A 17,973-nucleotide genomic window follows, 5' to 3' on the forward strand; every position below is an offset into this window, starting at 1 on the left:
TATTTATATATGAATTAAAAAAATAAATGTTTTTACTTAAGAGGGACAAAATTATTCTGAAAAGACTTCACGTTCACAGGCCTAACAATTTTATCCAACAACTTTTACCCGAGAAAAATGTATGCAACTTTTTTATTACTTATCTGTGGAAGCAGGTACTTAGTGATTTACTAACTTAAAATACTGTGTTACAAATCCGGTAACAAAGTTTCATCCAAAAATAATTGTGCAAAAACATAAATAGATCTTTGATTTCTGACTCTTAATTTTCATGAATAAAAAATTGGTAACCTTCTTTTTTCACCTTGTGTTGAAATTCTCAACATTCAAACTGAATCTCCAATAAATTTTACCATGCACCTTTTCCTTTAATTAGGAACATGAATGAGTACGTATATCCGCATTCCCTATAGTAAAATTTTTAGACACGCTAAAAAGCAATCATATGTTGCAGCAAACCATATCTACCTCAAGCTTAAACTGTCACCCTAAGTTCACATCAATTCCACCGAAATAAAGCATGAGTATTTCATAGAATAACATAAGGAGATGTACCTAGGCACTCGAAACTGTAGACATATTGATGAGTGGCGAATTAATAGTTTGTACTAGTCTAAAAACTTGCAGATAGAGACGAAAGTGTATCAGAAGTGTAGGTATATGCAGAGCTACGTAGCTACAACTACATGAAGGTGAAACTTTATAGCTGAGCTGAATCTGGTTATATGCCGAATGATCATAGTAATCAGGCTCTGTTCTTGACCAGATCCTGACCAGCCCCTCTTTGATTTTTTCCTCTTTGAGGCCTTATGTTTTGCACTTTCAGTGGAACGCTTCAGAGTGGATTTTTACTTCTTTAATTCGTCCAAGTATTTCACCACCTCTGCAAAGACTTCATCCGGAGGTCGCTCCGCCGATATCTGAAAAATAAATTGTAAAACGGATTAGTTTTTTTCAATGAATGCTGTTATACGAGTATTATGCAATTTTCATACAATGATGAAAAAAAGTTACGGGCTTTATACACATACCGCCCGTTCCTGGCTCAGAGGCCGAATGTTCCGGGTGCTGGAGCCGTAGTTCGATTGTTCCGGGTGATGCGCCCGGAACTTTCGGCCTCTGAGCCCGGAAACCGGACGGTATGTCTATTCATCCGGATGGTCTATAAAGCAGATAGTCTATATCCGGAGTCTCTATAGCCCGTGAGTATGGCTTCCACGGCCGGAGTTTTTTTTTCATTTTTCAGTGTATGAGGGAACTCTTTGAATGAATGCCCCTCAAAAATCAACGAGATAAATTAACAGGTTCTCTGGAAAATTTGTATTTTATCAGAAAAACATAAAGAGCGTACGAATATCAGGACGAGTTTCCTTCGTACAGTGGTCATAGTGATGACCTTGCAAATAACACCTTCTGATAATTTGGACATTTTTGTTTGTTAAGAATATCTAAGAAAGATAGGAAGAATAATAAGGACGAGAGAGAGGAAGAGGAAAATATCTGAGGAATAAATACGAACATAAACGCGACCTAGACTCAATGTAAGTACTCCTTGCATAAGTGCAACGTAAATATTCGACAGTTCGAGCGTGGCACAGTATTACTCGAAATTTAAGGCGAACTAAACGCGCCAACTCCCGAGGCCAAATCTGCAACGACTAAAGTTGTTGTAAGGAATAACAATAAAAATGAAAAGGACCTAAGCATATGCAAGCGCGAGGCAACTCTTTGACCACCCGAGCGTGGCACAGTATCTCTCGAAATTGAAGGCGAACTTAACACACCAACTCTCTATGCCAAACCTGCAGCGAGCAAATTCAAGTCGCTGGATTTTCAGGAACAAACATAAAAATGGTATTTGCACGAAGCAACTATTTGACCACCCGAGCATGACACAGTATCACTCGAAATTGAAGGCGAATTAATGCTCCAACTCACCATTTCAATTCCTACAACGGCTAGAGTCGCTGAATTTTAAGTGTTTGTCATGTTTTTCATTTTGTGTCAGTTAGTTTTTTAATAGTTTATTCAGTTATTGATATTTTTAAGAATGGTTGTATGGCCTTCAAAAGTTGATGAAGAATGTTGAGTAAGAAATTCTACCAGATCTTATTCTGACGTGCTAAGGAAAAACGCCGTATGAGCCTTCAGGCGTTGCCACATTTCCTTTAATAACCAACAAATGCACTGGGAAAATTCTCACTATTTTTGTCCAATTTTTCAGACAATTTTATTCCCAATTAAATATAAAGTATCGAAAAAAATTAAGGGAAAATACGCATAACTTTCCTCAAAAATACAGGTTTTATTTGGGGAAATTTGGCAACTCCAAATGTTCATACGGTATTCTTCCTTAGCACGGCAGTATTGTTAAACTGCATATGGGGAATTTGAGCCGGAAAAGAAGAAGTAGATCTTTGGGATCACTCAAAGAGGAGCAAATACCACGGGAGGAGAGAAATAACACGTGCGAAATTACAGCATGCACGCAACTAATGCTAGCCACGCGTCATTTCGAATTTCGCGCGTTGCCGAAACGGGTCAGCCGCTCCCGCGCGCAATGCGCGTTGAGTATGCGCAGAGGAAATGGCGCGAAAAAGTTACTTCGGTGTTGCCGCACGTTGCTCTTATTGCTCGTCACTCTCCCGATGTAGGTAATAAGACTTCCCTCTAAATGTCCCTCAGTGACAATGTATAACTAAATGGTTTATTCCCTGAACAAAGGAACTGTCCATTGAGCAACGACTAGCCGTGCCTCTGGAATTGAGATAAAATAGACAGAGTTCATCAGAAAGGAACCAACCACATTAAGTTGAAACTGGGGAAAAGAGGTTCTAAGTTTTATTCCTGTATAAGGCTCAATGTAAAAAATAAACTTTAACCTCTGTTTTCGCATCAAAATTTTTGTTTTTAGACTTCCAGCTTTTAGCAGGAGAAAATTTACGGCTACTTAAACTCAAAAAGATTATTTACTTAATTTTTTCGAAAATGTGGGTTGGTTCCTTTCTTATAAACTCGGTCCAAATATAGTGCAATCTTACCGTTTTCGTTTTGCTTGCGTATTGTTGAATGATTGGGTCATTATTCTGATGGAAGGTTGCTAGTCTTTTCTTAATAGTTTCGGCGTTATCGTCCGAACGGCCCGATGTTTCAGCTCGTTTCAAAAGCCTCTGCGTCATCGTTTCATCGGAAGCCTCGAAGTAAAGGACTATGGAAACTTCAGCTACCTGCAATAATATTAAGTAATACCATAACGCTAGTGACAAAATACCAACATTTTCTTTATTTTGAACCGCGGTATTCTAAAAACCTACTTGAAAACGGCCCTTTTTCCTTTCAATTTCGAACAACTTTGGGATTATATCGATGGCCAAAGTGCCAAAGTCCGTTAGCTACGCTACAGACTTCCAGTCATACTAATTTTTTCTTCAAGAAACTATAGTCAACCTAATGCCTTGGAAACTTCCTTGAATTTCCATTCGTACTTATTTGTAAACTATTCTGCACTCATTTCAAACCATAAAGTCAGCTTGTTTCTGTTCGAAAAATGAAATAGAAACGAAAATTTTGAAATACCGCAATGGAAGACACGTGGTTTCGCACTTATTTAGGCTATATTGATATCAAAATGTGGCTGAAATGAAACTTTATGATGATGAAGCTGTCCGTAAAATTGAAACAGCAGAGCAAAATAATCCCCCTCTCCCAGGGCCGGATTGGGGTGGCCACGTGTGCCGCGGCCCATGGCGGCAAATTTTGCAATTTTTTTAAATGTAAGTATAAAAAAATCGAATTCAAAAAAAAAATTATCCATGAGAAAAGAAAATCTCTCTTTCCTGAGAGTATAGTAATTTCTAATTTTGTCGTTTTTCGGTGATACAAGAAATAGCATCTTTAAATTAGTAGAGTGAAGAGAGGCACTAAACACGCAATTTGGCCTGGAGCTCAACGCAGAGAGGAATGATGACGAGGACTTGAGATGAAAAAGACAAGCCCTCGGCGTGGCGATCGGCTTGTAACACATATTAGCACCTGCAAGACTGCATGAATACTTCACCCATTGCGCCAAACACAGTGCGGTCAGGAGCGGTTGGCGTGAAACGTATAGCGCCTACAAGACTGCAGGAATACTTCACGCATTGCGCCAATCACAGTGCGATCAGCGCGGCGCAGCGGCGGAAGTTAAAATTATTAAACCACATTTATGTTTGTTCTCTCATAATGTTTTGGTTCATTTCTTATAAATGGAGGACCTTGTCCACATAGAGAACGGTTTACGGAACTTAACTTTCGCGCAAAGTTCCGTGAAATTTTGCTAGTAGTGTTGACAAGGCTTTCGCAAAAAATGTATCCAACGCGAGTAGGTAAACGTGTCTTATGCACCCCTCCCCGCTGGCACGTTCATTTGATGGTTTTTATTGATGTTTCAAAGCGAATGAGAAGGGGGCGGCAAAATGCAAGCGGCCCATGGGCGACAAGTAGGTAAATCCGGCCATGTCGGATAAAACGCTATGTCATAGAGGGTTATAGCACCAATGCATTTGGGAATACATAGCAGGAGGAGCGACTAATCTAACCCTGTACATAATTGAGGCAGTTCAATGTTGTGACTTACGTCTCTTTCGAATTGGATTCCTTGCTCCTTCTCGCGTGGATAACCGTCAATCAAAAATCCTTTGGTGTTGGGTAATTCTTTTACAATTTTTTCTTTCAGTAAGCTCATTACGATATCCTGCAAGTCAATAAAAGAAACTGTATTACTTACACCATTTAAATGTAGAAAAAACTGCTTTATTGATATAAAAAAAATTTATTAATCTCCAATCGTAGGGGGTACTCCTTAAAATGGAAGACAGCTGCTTCGAGTATCGCAGCAGACAGCCTGTTGCCTTTTTTGCAATTTGGCAGCATCTGCCAGTTATTGCACTTGCAACTGTTTTCCTTAATGCATGTTAAATAATCTACTCCAGATGAGGCTGGTTTCTTCACTTAGAATCGATTTTTATGATGGATTTAAATATAGGATTACAGTGTTGCCAACCTACAATACTCGGCACCGCATCATCGCTCAGGTGATGTTCGAAAATCAACATGCAATTCTTTCTTTCACCATTATGATTCTCAACCGCGGAGCACGCGTAAATTGAACTCATAAGAGGGTCGGCTGTGCTTTTAACATGTCCGTAAACTCCACGTTAATGTGTCTGTTACTCACCGTGGGAACTAATTTCCCTTCCTTCATAATAGCCGTAAGTTCTTGACCCCTCTCGGATCCACTGGCCACCTCATCCCGCAAGAGATCGCCGGTGGAGATGTGAGTGAATCCGTATTTTTGAACGATCCTGTCACACTGGGTGCCTTTTCCACACCCCGGTCCACCTGACAACAGAATGAGAATAGAAAAACAATATAATAATTATTCAACTGAAGGCAAAGCGATGACGGAAATATTCGCCATCCAGCGGATCTTTTCTGCGAGGGATGCTGAAATATTTGTTGCAATTTTATATTGATTAATAATTCAATTGGACTGCGTTTAGAGCGTTTAGCAGAACGGAAGCAAGCCACATCAACTTTTGCCAAACTTAACGGAGCACTTTAATTTTTTACAATTGAACTTTTGTGAAATTTTTTTTATAATATGTAGAGAATTTGCCTCGCACTATGGCAGAAAATTCACTGAAATTTGCAAAAAAAAAAAAAAAAAAAAAAAAAAAAAAAAAAAAAAAAAAAAAAAATCCGCACATCCATTTTCATGTATAAAATTAAATTGTCCATTTAAATTTGACAATAGCTGATGTGGCTTGCTTCCCTTTCTGCTTATCGCGGTCCAGTTTTAACCCCTCATGAAACTGCAATACTTTTGGCCGATGAATTTCAATTTTTAATGATTGATAAAATAATGAAAGGAAAATGCTTTTAATGAGGGACGTATGGTACAGCCAAAACGCTGTAAAAACGCTTTCTCTTACTGCGTTTTGGCTGACTGATCAAACTCGATCAGTGAAGTAAGTTTCATGCATCAGAAAGGTAGCCACTTTTCAAAGCAAATAAATAATTCAATCATTTTATTTTATCCTGATTTTTTTAAACGAGAGGAGCCCCTTCAATTAGCAGATAGGCAACATGCATTACAAAAAAAATGTTCTGCGATTCTACAATACCAATCCTGCTCAGCAGTGGCGTGGCCTCCTGTTGTGCGTTAATTCGATTGATTTGCCATTTGACCCAATTGAAAAGAATCGATCATGAGGGTGTTCACAACGAACATTTTAGCAATCGATTCTTTGCCATTGCTTCAAATGGGATAATATCGATTGTTGACGATCCAGCACTGCTGCCCAATGGGCGGTTCAGGGAGTGACGTCTTAGAAGCTTAATTGACTACTTATTCATACTAATATATTTTCATTTGAAGGTATGTATAAACATCAAAGACTAAAATCACCTTAATTACTTAAGTCATTACGATTAAAAGCGAAAAAAGGCTCCAATCAAATAAGCGCTTTATGCCAAATTGATTTATTTGCGATCTGTTTACTAACAGCTAATGAACTTAGATTCTTTTACTTTCGGAGTTCGCCGCTGTAGCTGGGCGAATTATTTTTACCCGACAGCCCAACGTGCCATGCTACACGAACCACGCGGGCGAACTGCCAGTTTTGAATTTTTGCCGCGCTTCTCTAGATTCAATCTTTAACTCACTTTTTTTCTATCCTCCCAGCGTGAACTTGACACTCAAATTTTATGTGACAAAATCCCACGGTTATTCTGCCGTGCTAAGTGAAAACGCCGTATGAGCCTTCAGGCTTTGCAAAATTTCCTTTAATAAATCACACATTTTTCAGGTATATCTATAAGCATTTTTCTTCCAATTGTTCAAAGAATTTCATTCATAATTTGAACTAAATAGTCTAAAAATTCCAAAGAAAAATATTGATAACTTTCCTCAAAAATAAACATTTAATCGAAGAAAATCTGGCAACTCTCGAATACTCATATCGACGGTGAAACTACCAAACCACGTATCTCGTTTGCGGTGTTTAAAAATCTACGCTCACATTTTATTTTTTTGAAGTAGACCAAATCAATATCATTCCTTGAAATTTTCACGGAATTCTCTCCGCACAAAGAGGAAAAATCACAGAAATTTTCAAGACTGGATGTTAAGTAGTTTTTCATTTAAAAAATAAAGTATGACAGGAAGTCTGCGACGTCGCAAACCGAGACACGTGGTTTGGTAGTTTCACCGTCGATATGGCGTTTTCCCTTAGCGCGGAAGTATTATTCATGACGTTGAGACCATAAAGTGCGTGAAAGAATAAACAGGCAAACATTAGGTATTTTCAGAATTTGTCGTTCCACTAACGTAAGGGCGTAAATCCATTTTTACGAGGGTCATCCAAAAAGTAAGGTTCCCTACCTTGTATCTTCCGAACGAAACAAGATAAATCAAATCGGTAAAAACGTACATATTAGACATACTCTAAGCTTTAAAACAAGCTCAAGTTTTTGAAAATCGGTTGAAAACTTCGCGAGAAAACTCAATTTTACTGAGACGACCTCCCGTCGTCGCGTGCCCACCTCTGAGGTGAGGATGCGCGGAGAGTCCCTCACTTCAGACTTGGCTTATCGCCTCTGAACATCAAATCGAAAAGGAATTTTAAAGATTATATCAAGTAGGCCTTACCTTACTTTTTGAGATAGTCTCCGCATCTTTTTTGACATTTCTGGTATCATTACAGCAGCTCTTTCATGCCTTCCGCGTAAAAGGTCTCGTCTTGGCTCCAAAACCTGTCATTGCCAGCGATCTGCACTTCCAAATCAGTTGCTTACCGTGGTAAAATTTTTCCCCAATCCTCCGTACTCTCTTAATTTAGCCTCAGGTGGCTTTCGTCTATTCCTGAGATGAAAAACTCCCACTGTGGAAAGCGATTTCCAACCAATTTAGAGGTGCAGATCGCTCGCAATGACTGGTTTTGGAGCCAAGACGAGACCTTTTACGCGGAAGGCATGAAAGAGCTGCTGTAATGATACCAGAAATGTCAAAAAAGATGCGGAGACTATCTCAAAAAGTAAGGTAAGGCCTACTTGATATAATCTTTAAAATTCCTTTTCGATTTGATGTTCAGAGGCGTTAAGCCAAGTCTGAAGTGAGGGACTCTCCGCGCATCCTCACCTCAGAGGTGGGCACGCGACGACGGGAGGTCGTCTCAGTAAAATTGAGTTTTCTCGCGAAGTTTTCAACCGATTTTCAAAAACTTGAGCTTGTTTTAAAGCTTAGAGTATGTCTAATATGTACGTTTTTACCGATTTGATTTATCTTGTTTCGTTCGGAAGATACAAGGTAGGGAACCTTACTTTTTGGATGACCCTCGTACGTACGTCTCCGGAATCATAAAGTTATACGGGCGGAAGGCTCATCTTTAAGTGTTCTTATGTGTTTTCGGTGGAGTGATAACTATTCTTATTTGACTGTGGCTTAGTTTTATTCTCAAAGGAAACCTTACTTACCTAAAACCCACACAATTGGGACGTCCGTAGGTACTCTAGAATCCGTGGGTGGCATGGTGTTGTCTGTTATCCGCCACTGAAACAAGAAAAGGTAAAACTCGTATGTTAATCCGCAGAAAGTGTGCTCTCTAATTGGACAGCATTTCGTAGTTCGGAACTACAATTTCTGGCTCACGATCAATGTAGAAACAAACGTACGAGACATTTGTTGTTGTCGAGCCGTCGTATGTACCATTTGTTTCCCACTTCATACAGTGTTCTCACAGTTGAGCCAGGAATTGAGCTTCCGAGTTGCAAGATGTATAGTCTACGATGATAGATGTTAATTTGTTTAAAATCACGTGCGATTAAGTGAAAGAACTCGTGACGTAATATTCTGCTGAGCACGTCCGTTCCACCCCGTGCGATGCTACGAAACGAGAGGGATGATAGGTGATAGCCATGCTCCTATAGTATGGAGCAATGGAGCGTTACACATGTACAATTTTCAGACGGCTCCATACGCAATTACGCACTTCCTCAAAAAAGAGTGGCATAAATTCTTTTAAAATCCCTGCGCTAATATTCTACGTAACTGAAAGAATGCCGTCATTCCTCCGGAAAAACACATCGAAAGTTAAATTTAAAAAAATGCGTACCTTTGACTGCAACGGTGCAAATCTCCGCTCAGGTTTTAGGTATGTTTTTAAATGGAATCTGACCAAGAGGTTTTTTTTTCCTATGAATTTTCCTACCTCCTCTAAAAATATTCACAAAAAATTTCAAGGAGTTTCTATGCTTTTCTTATGGTCCTTCAAAAGAAAATGAAATGTGACCAAGGATTTTTGAACGTTGCAGGTGAGGTGCGCATTTTTTCGACTATGTAACCGCACCAACATGAACGCACGCAGAGAATACCACGCTTTGGATCTCGTTCTTGAATTTTCTTTTCAACCAGAAACGGCATCAACACGACAAATAGTCGTGCATTATTAACTCTCTTAAATAGCAGAACTACAATGTAACGAGACTCTCAGTGGAGGACTCAATGATTATTGTCTATGAGTGTCGTACAATTCGTACATATCCGAATCATGCGATGATGTTATCACAAAGATGACAATGAGGCTTATTTCACACGCCTCGCTGCTGAAATTAAGAGGCTCAATTAAACCATCCGAAAGCTGTAGACACAAGTATTAACTGCGATAGATAGAGAAGGATGGACCTGCAGCCTGATCGTTGGAACTTCAACTGGCTTTGTCGGCAAGATTAGAAAAGACATAGCACCGTCTGCGCTGTGTAATGTATCGATTTTCGATTCTTGTCGTTCGCTCATAAATTTCAACAATCGGGCTGCTGCTGTACGAAGTAACAAGCTGTAAGTACTGCCCAAGTAGTGCAATGTAATGAAAATATTATAATAGAGTTTCGATTAAATGTGATAAAATTCATTTTTTTTTTAACTTACAAAATTTCTACAAAATTTAATCAGGAAAATATCGATTTTAAAGATCCAATATAAGATGAGATTCATGTATCAGGAAATTGGAGCACTAAAAAATGAAGAGAGAGAGAGTGTGTGTGGGAGAAATCCTAACTTATTTAATTTTTATCGCGAAGTTTCTGTAAGAAGTGCCCCTTCAATCAGTAAATAGGCAACACACCGAACACTGAGCCGCAATAGCAATAATTATTTTACCATGTATTTGCAATTTATCGCAACCTTATCTACTAAAGGTGCAGTGACGGAGAAATTACATTTCAATCCGATTTTTTGGACAAGCATGTCACCCAATTTTTTTTTTTTTTTTATTCTTTTTTTTATTTCAATTTAAATTCTGAAAATGAAATTGAACTAGCGTACCTCAAAGATGAGAAGACTTTAGATCGTGACTTGGAAATCGTGAAGATTGTTATTGGAGAATAGGAAATTATTGATGTACTGTGCTATATGGTAGCAAACAAAAAAGCCGACTGCGAAAATTCCCGTAATGATGTAGTTCTCCATTTTAATAAGTGCGGTAGAAATTTAACTCTCCCCGCCACGAAATTCACTTACGACCGTGTTTCGGTCAAGTTAGAAAATGGCAAACGAGTCACTGGTGACTGAAACCTAACTGCACTGAAGTAGGTTTTTTCAATGACTTTTCGCGGCACGGTGTAAGACGGAGGCGACAATCACTAAGATTCGTTTAATTATGATCATTATGAATAACTTGCGCGAAATGGAAGCAAGCGATGACGCTCATAATGACAAAAATGAAGTAGAACATGTTAGGTTTTAAATAACCGACTGACCATGCATTCTTTGTATGATGTTAGGTCACCTCTTATTCATTTAAAATTATATAACACCCATTTTTTCAGGTTTTTACGACAGAAATAATAGTTCCTCTACTTATTTCCTCTCAATTTAGGCTAATAGCTTTTCTGACGGACTGATAGGCCGTAGGTATCAAATGATTATGGTCCTGGCATTAAAATTGCGACAATTTTGCCTATGATGACGAATTGAGTCCAATAAATGGAAAATGATAGACATCGCATTTTTTTTCCACACTCGTCGAGTGCAACATTTTATTTTGATAGGTGCCAATATGAAAGTCCGTAGGACATGACAGAAAATTTTGTATCACGGAACGGAAGTTTTAATCGCTCTAAATTCTATGAAGGCGAGAATTTCGAACGCTTTCAGGTGGGTGCGAGGTACCTATATACGTAGCCGCGGTCCACCAATATAGTTCAAGATTGGAGATCAGCCATCCACGGTTCAGCAGTGGGTTTTTCTTTCTTTTTTCTTTTTTTTTAATAAATAAAGCTCTATGATTTTACAGCTGTTTTCTGCTCTAGCCCATTTTACTCTCTCTATCTCTCCCTCATGCTTCCTCTCTCCTTGTTTTTCAAGCACGTGATCATATGTGCGAGAGAATTTTTGCGTTGATAGCAACTCCTATGGCATTTTTTCAGTAAGTAGTTGTAGGGATTTGTTTAAAAAATAAATCAAAAAGAACTACTTATAAGTTTCATAATTCCTTTTGATTTAATTTATTTGTACATAGTTTGTTATTAGCATATACACAGCCAGTTTAGCTGTATCAAGTACGCATTAAGAATAGTTTTTTTAAGCCAAAGTTAGGAGAGCAAACATGTGGACTGAAATGAACAGAGAGAAACCAAGTCACATTTTAAGGAAAGAATGAGCAAAGAGTATAGTTTTGAGATTAAAAAGCCGCATATTTTCTCCTGTCAAAATTTCAAAGTCGAGAAAAATATTTTGAATGTGATTTTTTAAGGCGTCGAACCCTATTTCCAAAATTGCGATCCTAAATTATCCTATCGATGTCAGTCATCAGTGGAATTTTTTCATCATTTTCCAAGAAAACTTATTCTAATTAGAAGGTTTTTTCACGTGGGATTCACGTTATCTATGGCATCTCATTTTGATCTATTTTTTATTAGGTATTTTTTCTTTTTTTTTGTTTTGGATGCGGTGTGAATAGATTTTGAGATAGGTATCTGACATTGCATAGTCAAACTCTGTCCTAATTATTATTATTATTATTTGTCTGTCTAATTATCTGTTCGTGTATTACTTGGATCTGCGCCCATCAATCGGCCAAAAAGAAGTAAAGAGAACCTACCAACACTCGCATTAGCGGAGATTCAATTAATATCATTTGGGACTATCAACTGATATCATCAGAATTTACCTGTTCAAATTTTTCATTCTCAGCAACGCAACGATGTGACTTGATTTCTGTGTATGTATGAGCCGCTTTTACGGCGCGCTAGGGCGCTCTGCGACGCCTATTCTCCACAGGAATCTGTCATGGTAGAGATCCTCCGGAAGTTGGCATCTCTCCATCTCTTCGTGGATGCCCTCTACCCACCGTTTGGCTGGACGTCCTCTCCGTCGCCTACCTGGGGGGACCCACTCCAACACCTTCTTCGGCAACCTGGTATCAGCCATTCTCTGCACATGCCCATACCATACCAATTGCTTGGTCATGATATCGTGCACAATCGTCCCCTCAACGCCCATTATCTCTCGGACACGTTCATTCCTGACACGTTCTCTCCTCGAGATTCCTTGACTTGATTTCTCTCTGTCAAATTCAATCCATGTAACATGACGACGCTTTGATTCATACCACCGGTCCATAATCCTCCCCGAGCAAGGGGTAAAAATCCAACTTAACCCTGACAAAAATCCCGCGTAACAACCTCAAAGCACAAATCATAACTCACGTTTTGAGAACTCGCGAGAACGAGTAGGAGGGTGAGCGTGATTATTTTAATCCGAACGCAGGGGCGGGCGTGATTTCGGAGGCGGAACTGAGACTGAAAAGGAATCCGGGCAAAACAAATCCGATCGGATAGTATATATAACTATTATATATATAACTATTATATATAACTATTATATATATATAACTATATACGAAACCCAATATTTGAGAGCTGTAAGCCAAATGGAAATGCTTACTATGTAGGCAATAAAATCTCAAAGATTGTTATTTATTTGTATCATTATGCCAATAATTCTCACTCTTGTTATGTATATAATTATATATGTAATTATTTATATAATTAATAATGCAAAGATGACTCACCTGGGCGTAAGTGCGGCTCGTGAGACAGGAGGAGTGCAGCCGGAAGAGGAGCGAAACAACGACGAAAAGCGCGAAGAGGAATGCGAGCCCCAGGCCCAGGGTAGAAGGCGGATCGATATACACAAATCAGCTGTTCCCCGAACGAAAGCGCGCCGCCGAGTTTTCAAATCCGGGGCCGCCGTTCCCGCTCGACGACCACCCCCGCCCCCCCGGGCCCCCCTCGCCCGGCGTCCCCGCTATCCCGGTCTCCGTCCCCTCCCAGCGCGACGAGCCGCGACCTTCATTTTCCCGTGACATACTTTACCTCCGACGATTTGACGGTCCGTCGCCCGACCTACTGATTCGCGCTAATAGCCCCCGCTCCCCCGCCCGTCGGAGTGGTTGGGGGGGGGGTGCTCCCTCCTCGCCCGCGTTCGTTCTCTGGTGCATCTCTGCGTTCACCTGGAAAAGTCGGTGGTCCCGTTCGGGAGAGCTCGTTGCAAGATTTCGACCCGTCGAATTTCGCGATTTTTTTTTTTTTTTTTTTTTTGGAATCGGTTGCGGGACGCTCATGTATGATTTTGGGAGCAATGATCACTGAAAAGAGGCGGTTTTCAAAAACTCTCATAGGAAAAAAATGATATATTTAACGAAATAGAAAACTTTCAAGGTCATTTTTAAGAAAATCACCCAGGAAATTACTTGTTTCGGGACATATTTTTAGAATTTTGAAAAATACCAAAAATGTGTTTCCATTTTGTATTGTTTCAACGGTCATTACCACCACGCAAGTAGCACAGAGGTTGCAATGGATTACGATGACATGATGGTACAATATTACTACTGCATTGAGGTATTGAGGTGTCGAGAATGTTGCCTATGTATTCAGGATTCCACTTTCTGTAATTCATTCATCGCAATAAAATTGAAATAAGTTGTAACTTTCTTTGCATTGCGAATTGCCTATCTTGCTGTCGCACGGAGCTCATTTCATTTGCGCTTTTAAATCGGCATTAATTGACAAGTTATTGGAATAGTGTTGGTGTCTCGTGGTGAAATAATTGAATCATCAAAACAAATCTTCATTCGAATTTTTTTAAAAAATACTTTAAGTACTCAAAATTTTTTATCCACCAAAATACATATTTATCTAAATTAGCAAATTGAGTTGAACCAATTTTCTTTAAATCAGCAGCAAGTTTTTTTACTTTCTCATCCGAATAGCAAATGGCTGGGTTGCAAAATGCACTGTCACCTACTCGGTGAGGGTGGGTGGCGAAGAGCAAACGAGCTGGTAATCGTTGCACTTTGATTGAATTAGATTCCCTGTAAAAAGCGTGTTGCTCCGTGTTGACTCGCGGAGGTCAAGGAAGCGCAAGAGTAAACAAAACCCTCACCCCCCGTCACCCTCCCTCGCGCAGAGTTGATAAAAGCGTGAGCTTAATAATAGCCTCCCTTTTCTTCATATTTATTAAACCCTCCACCTGTAGGGCTAATTAAAAGTATCCTCTCATCATGAGTCAGGAGCCGACATTATATTCGGTCCTAGACCTTTCTACTTAGGGGTGCTACATGTGTTCCTCCTCTCGCGGAGAGGGGAGGGGGTCTGGGAGGTGGGATGTCTCCAGCAATGAAGCCTCCGAGAGTTCTTCCTCGGAAATTTTTTTATTTTTCCTTCGCAAATGTGATGCAAAAGTAACCTCTGAAAGGGAGCATGCGACGTTAGATACAGTTTTGTAGAGAATACACCGAAAAAAAAAAGTTAAGAAACATTCTGGATGTAAAAAAGGTGTGCGAGCACTTGTAAAATGCTAAATTACCCGTCACAGCAGTTACTTTTACATCTCGGCATTGCTAAAGTAACTGCTGTAGCGGGTAATCCAGCATTTTACAAGTTCTTGCACCTGCGGGTCGATTGTTGAATCGTTATCGAATGCTTCTGATCGATAAATCCCTATCTTACCAACGTTATATATCGATCAAGGTCATTCGATATCGATTCAACAATCGAGGAGCAGGGCCGGATTTACCTACTCCGCCCATGGGCCGCTTGTATTTTGCCGCCCCCCTCTCATTCGTTTTGAAACATCAATAAAAACCATCAGGTGAACGTGTCGGAGGAGGAGGGGTGCATAAGACGCGTTTACCTACTCGTGTTGAATACATTTTTTTGCGAAAGCCCTGTCAACACTACTAGCAAAATTTCGCGGAAGTTTGCCTCTCCATTTATAAGAAATGAACCAAAAAATTATGAAAGGACGAACATAAATGTGGTATAATAATTTTAACTTCCGCCGCTGCGCCGCGCTGATCGCACTGTTTGGCGCAATGCGTGAAGTATTCCTGCAGTCTTGTAGGCGCTATGCGTTTCACGCCCACCGCTCCTGACCGCACTGTGTTTGGCGCAATGAGTGAAGTATTCATGCAGTCTTGTAGGCGCTAATATGTGTTACATGCCGACCGCCGCGCCGCGCCGAGGGCTTGTCCTTTTCATCTCAAGTCCTCGTCATCATTCCTCTCTGCGCTAAGCTCCAGGGCAAATTGCGTGTTTAGTTCCTCTCTTGACTGGACTAATTAAAGATTTTGTCTCTTGTATCACCGAAAAACGACAAAATTAGAAATTACTATACTCTCAGGAAAGAGAAATTTTGTCCCCTTTTCTCATTGATAATTTTTTTTTCTGAATCCGATTTTTTTATACCTACATTCAAAAAAATTGCAAAATTCGCCGCCCCCTTAATCCGGCCCTGTCTCGCACACTTTTTTTACATTCAGAATGTTAAATCAACCTCACCCTTTTTTTTTTGGTGTAAGTATTTGCACTTCCTTCATTTATAATTCTGTAGGTATCCAGTCAAAAAGTAAAATGGAGTGAATTACGCGAATTTAAAAAAAAAGGAATGGGTTAATTTTGGAATCTATCCAGGACAGTCCCTGCACCACAACGTTACCTATTGATATATTTTTCAGGTAGTTTGCTTCTGAAAAGTCTAAATGTCCAAATTTTACCATACAATTTCTTTTATATAATTACATAATTGAAAGACGAACTAAGTTTTATTATTTTCGTGAATGGGTGTAAATTTTCTGTAGGTAAAATAGTCCCAATGCTTGGAAAAAAAATCGAGCCAAATATCTTTCACCAGACCCTTTAAAGAAAATTCAAGGTCTCACTCTCTCACTGGTATTTAGATAAATGAAATTCAGATAAATAAAAACAAGCGCTTAGAAAACAGAAGTCAACTAATTTATTCAATAAACGCGTGGTATCATTTATACAAAGTTACAGATTGTTACAAATATACAGTATAAAATAAAATTTATAGTACAAATGAACAATAAAAAAATACTCATCTACTTCATCCAGAAAATATTTACAAATTACGTAGAATTTCATTTCGTTTATAACTCGAAAACTGCGGCAATTCTTGACGTTGCGAATTAAGTTTTGGAAATTAAATAACATTCAACATTATCGGTAGTCAGTCGTTTGTAATGATGAAGACCACTGTAGACTAGACTTGGAATTCCGAATGGAAAAAAGTTTTTGCCCGAATTAAGACTATATTACATGAATTCAATTCTATAATACCTATGCAATCCATGGTCGTAGACCACTATGCAAATCAATGAACCCACGTACCAGGGCCTGATTTAGGTCATACGGCGCCCCAAGCCGATGATTTTTTGGCGCCCCCCCTCATCTCCTTCACTTCCACCCCCTCCCCCCCACCCCTCCCCCGCCATAACCAACTCTCCACTACTACACCCCTTTCCCTCCCCTTGCCCTTCTCTCCCAATTTCCTCTCAGAAATGATTGACAAACTTAGATTAATGGAATCGTTTAAAATTCTATAGCTTCGACAGAGAAAGAAGAAAAATTCAACTTATGTGAAAATGACAGTTTAATAGGCACTTATTCGACATAAGGTATTAGATATTCAAATTAAAATGTAATTTTTGGGACGCTTACCTAAACAAATGTTTTTCTTCGGGCTTTAGCTGCTGCAAAGTCACTGATTATACCACTAAAGTCAAGAGTTTGTAAGAGTTCGTTCTCAATATAGAGCAGAGCGGAGGAATTAAGAAAGTCTTGCTTCTTGGTTGTCTGCAAATGATTTTTCACTCGTTTAAGAACCGAAAACGACCTTTCACCAGTGCAGTTGGTGACAGCCATACACAAAAAGATACGAAGACTTATATTTACATTTGGATAGTCTTCAATTCGATTTGATTTTAGAAACTTCAAAAGAGCTTGGGGATTGCCAAAATCTTTGACAGCATTTGGATCCATTTCTTTGTATTCTTCCAGGAAAAAGGCGAAACAGACGCATTCCTCCGGAAAAGTTTTGTCAAGATCGTCGCTATATTTTTCTTGAAGTTTTTTTGCATGCTTTGAGATATCGCTTTTATGTAAATTCAGCAGATTCCATAAAAATCCAAAATCTTCATTAAGATCTGAATAAATTTTTATCTTGTCCGACAAACTGGTACAGATTTTGTCGAGAGCTGCATAATATACATTGAAAATGAATGACTCTCGACCGGAGAATTCTGTATGATTTTTGGTACTTTCACCGAATGGAAGTTTTGGTTTCGTCGACCTGGATTGATCTTTTTTGTATTCATTGGAGCCACACAGTTGTTTAGCTTCTTTTTCAATCTTACTAAATTCATTTTCATTACGCAAAGACGTCCCAAAAGCTTTTAAGGAAACATACAAGTTTAGCACACTTTGTAAGTCCAAGCCTTCTGTTTGAAGTTTTTTGCTGTAACGATGAAATTTGTCTAAAACTTTGTTCCAAAAAAGCAGCAGTATCGCAGTTTCAAGCTTTTGAAGTTGCTTAGCGATGGAATTTGCCTCAACCCGTGCAGCGATTTGTGC

General features: G+C 39.2%; 1 protein-coding gene across 5 annotated transcripts; it reads right to left on the reverse strand.

Annotated features, from left to right (window-relative positions):
• Positions 1-29: 29 nt before the first annotated feature.
• On the reverse strand, positions 30-13,275 carry Ak1 (Adenylate kinase 1). Of its 5 annotated transcripts, none has more exons than XM_019040112.2 (6): positions 13,110-13,275; positions 8,515-8,590; positions 5,216-5,379; positions 4,616-4,732; positions 3,042-3,227; positions 30-920 (listed from the first exon to the last, which is right to left on the reverse strand). In XM_019040112.2, exons 2-6 carry the CDS (start codon positions 8,567-8,569, stop codon positions 849-851), a joined length of 594 nt encoding a protein of 197 aa, XP_018895657.1. In that variant the 5' UTR covers positions 8,570-8,590; positions 13,110-13,275; the 3' UTR covers positions 30-848. The 5 variants fall into 5 exon arrangements, with proteins under 5 accessions (XP_018895657.1, XP_018895660.1, XP_018895658.1 ...); XM_019040115.2 differs by lacking the exon at positions 13,110-13,275 and adding an exon at positions 12,745-12,882; XM_019040113.2 differs by lacking the exon at positions 13,110-13,275 and adding an exon at positions 10,361-10,751.
• Between the last annotated feature and the right edge of the window lie 4,698 nt (positions 13,276-17,973).

The sequence above is a fragment of the Bemisia tabaci genome, chromosome 7 (genome assembly GCF_918797505.1).
Source record: "Bemisia tabaci chromosome 7, PGI_BMITA_v3".
NCBI lineage: Eukaryota > Metazoa > Arthropoda > Insecta > Hemiptera > Aleyrodidae > Bemisia > Bemisia tabaci.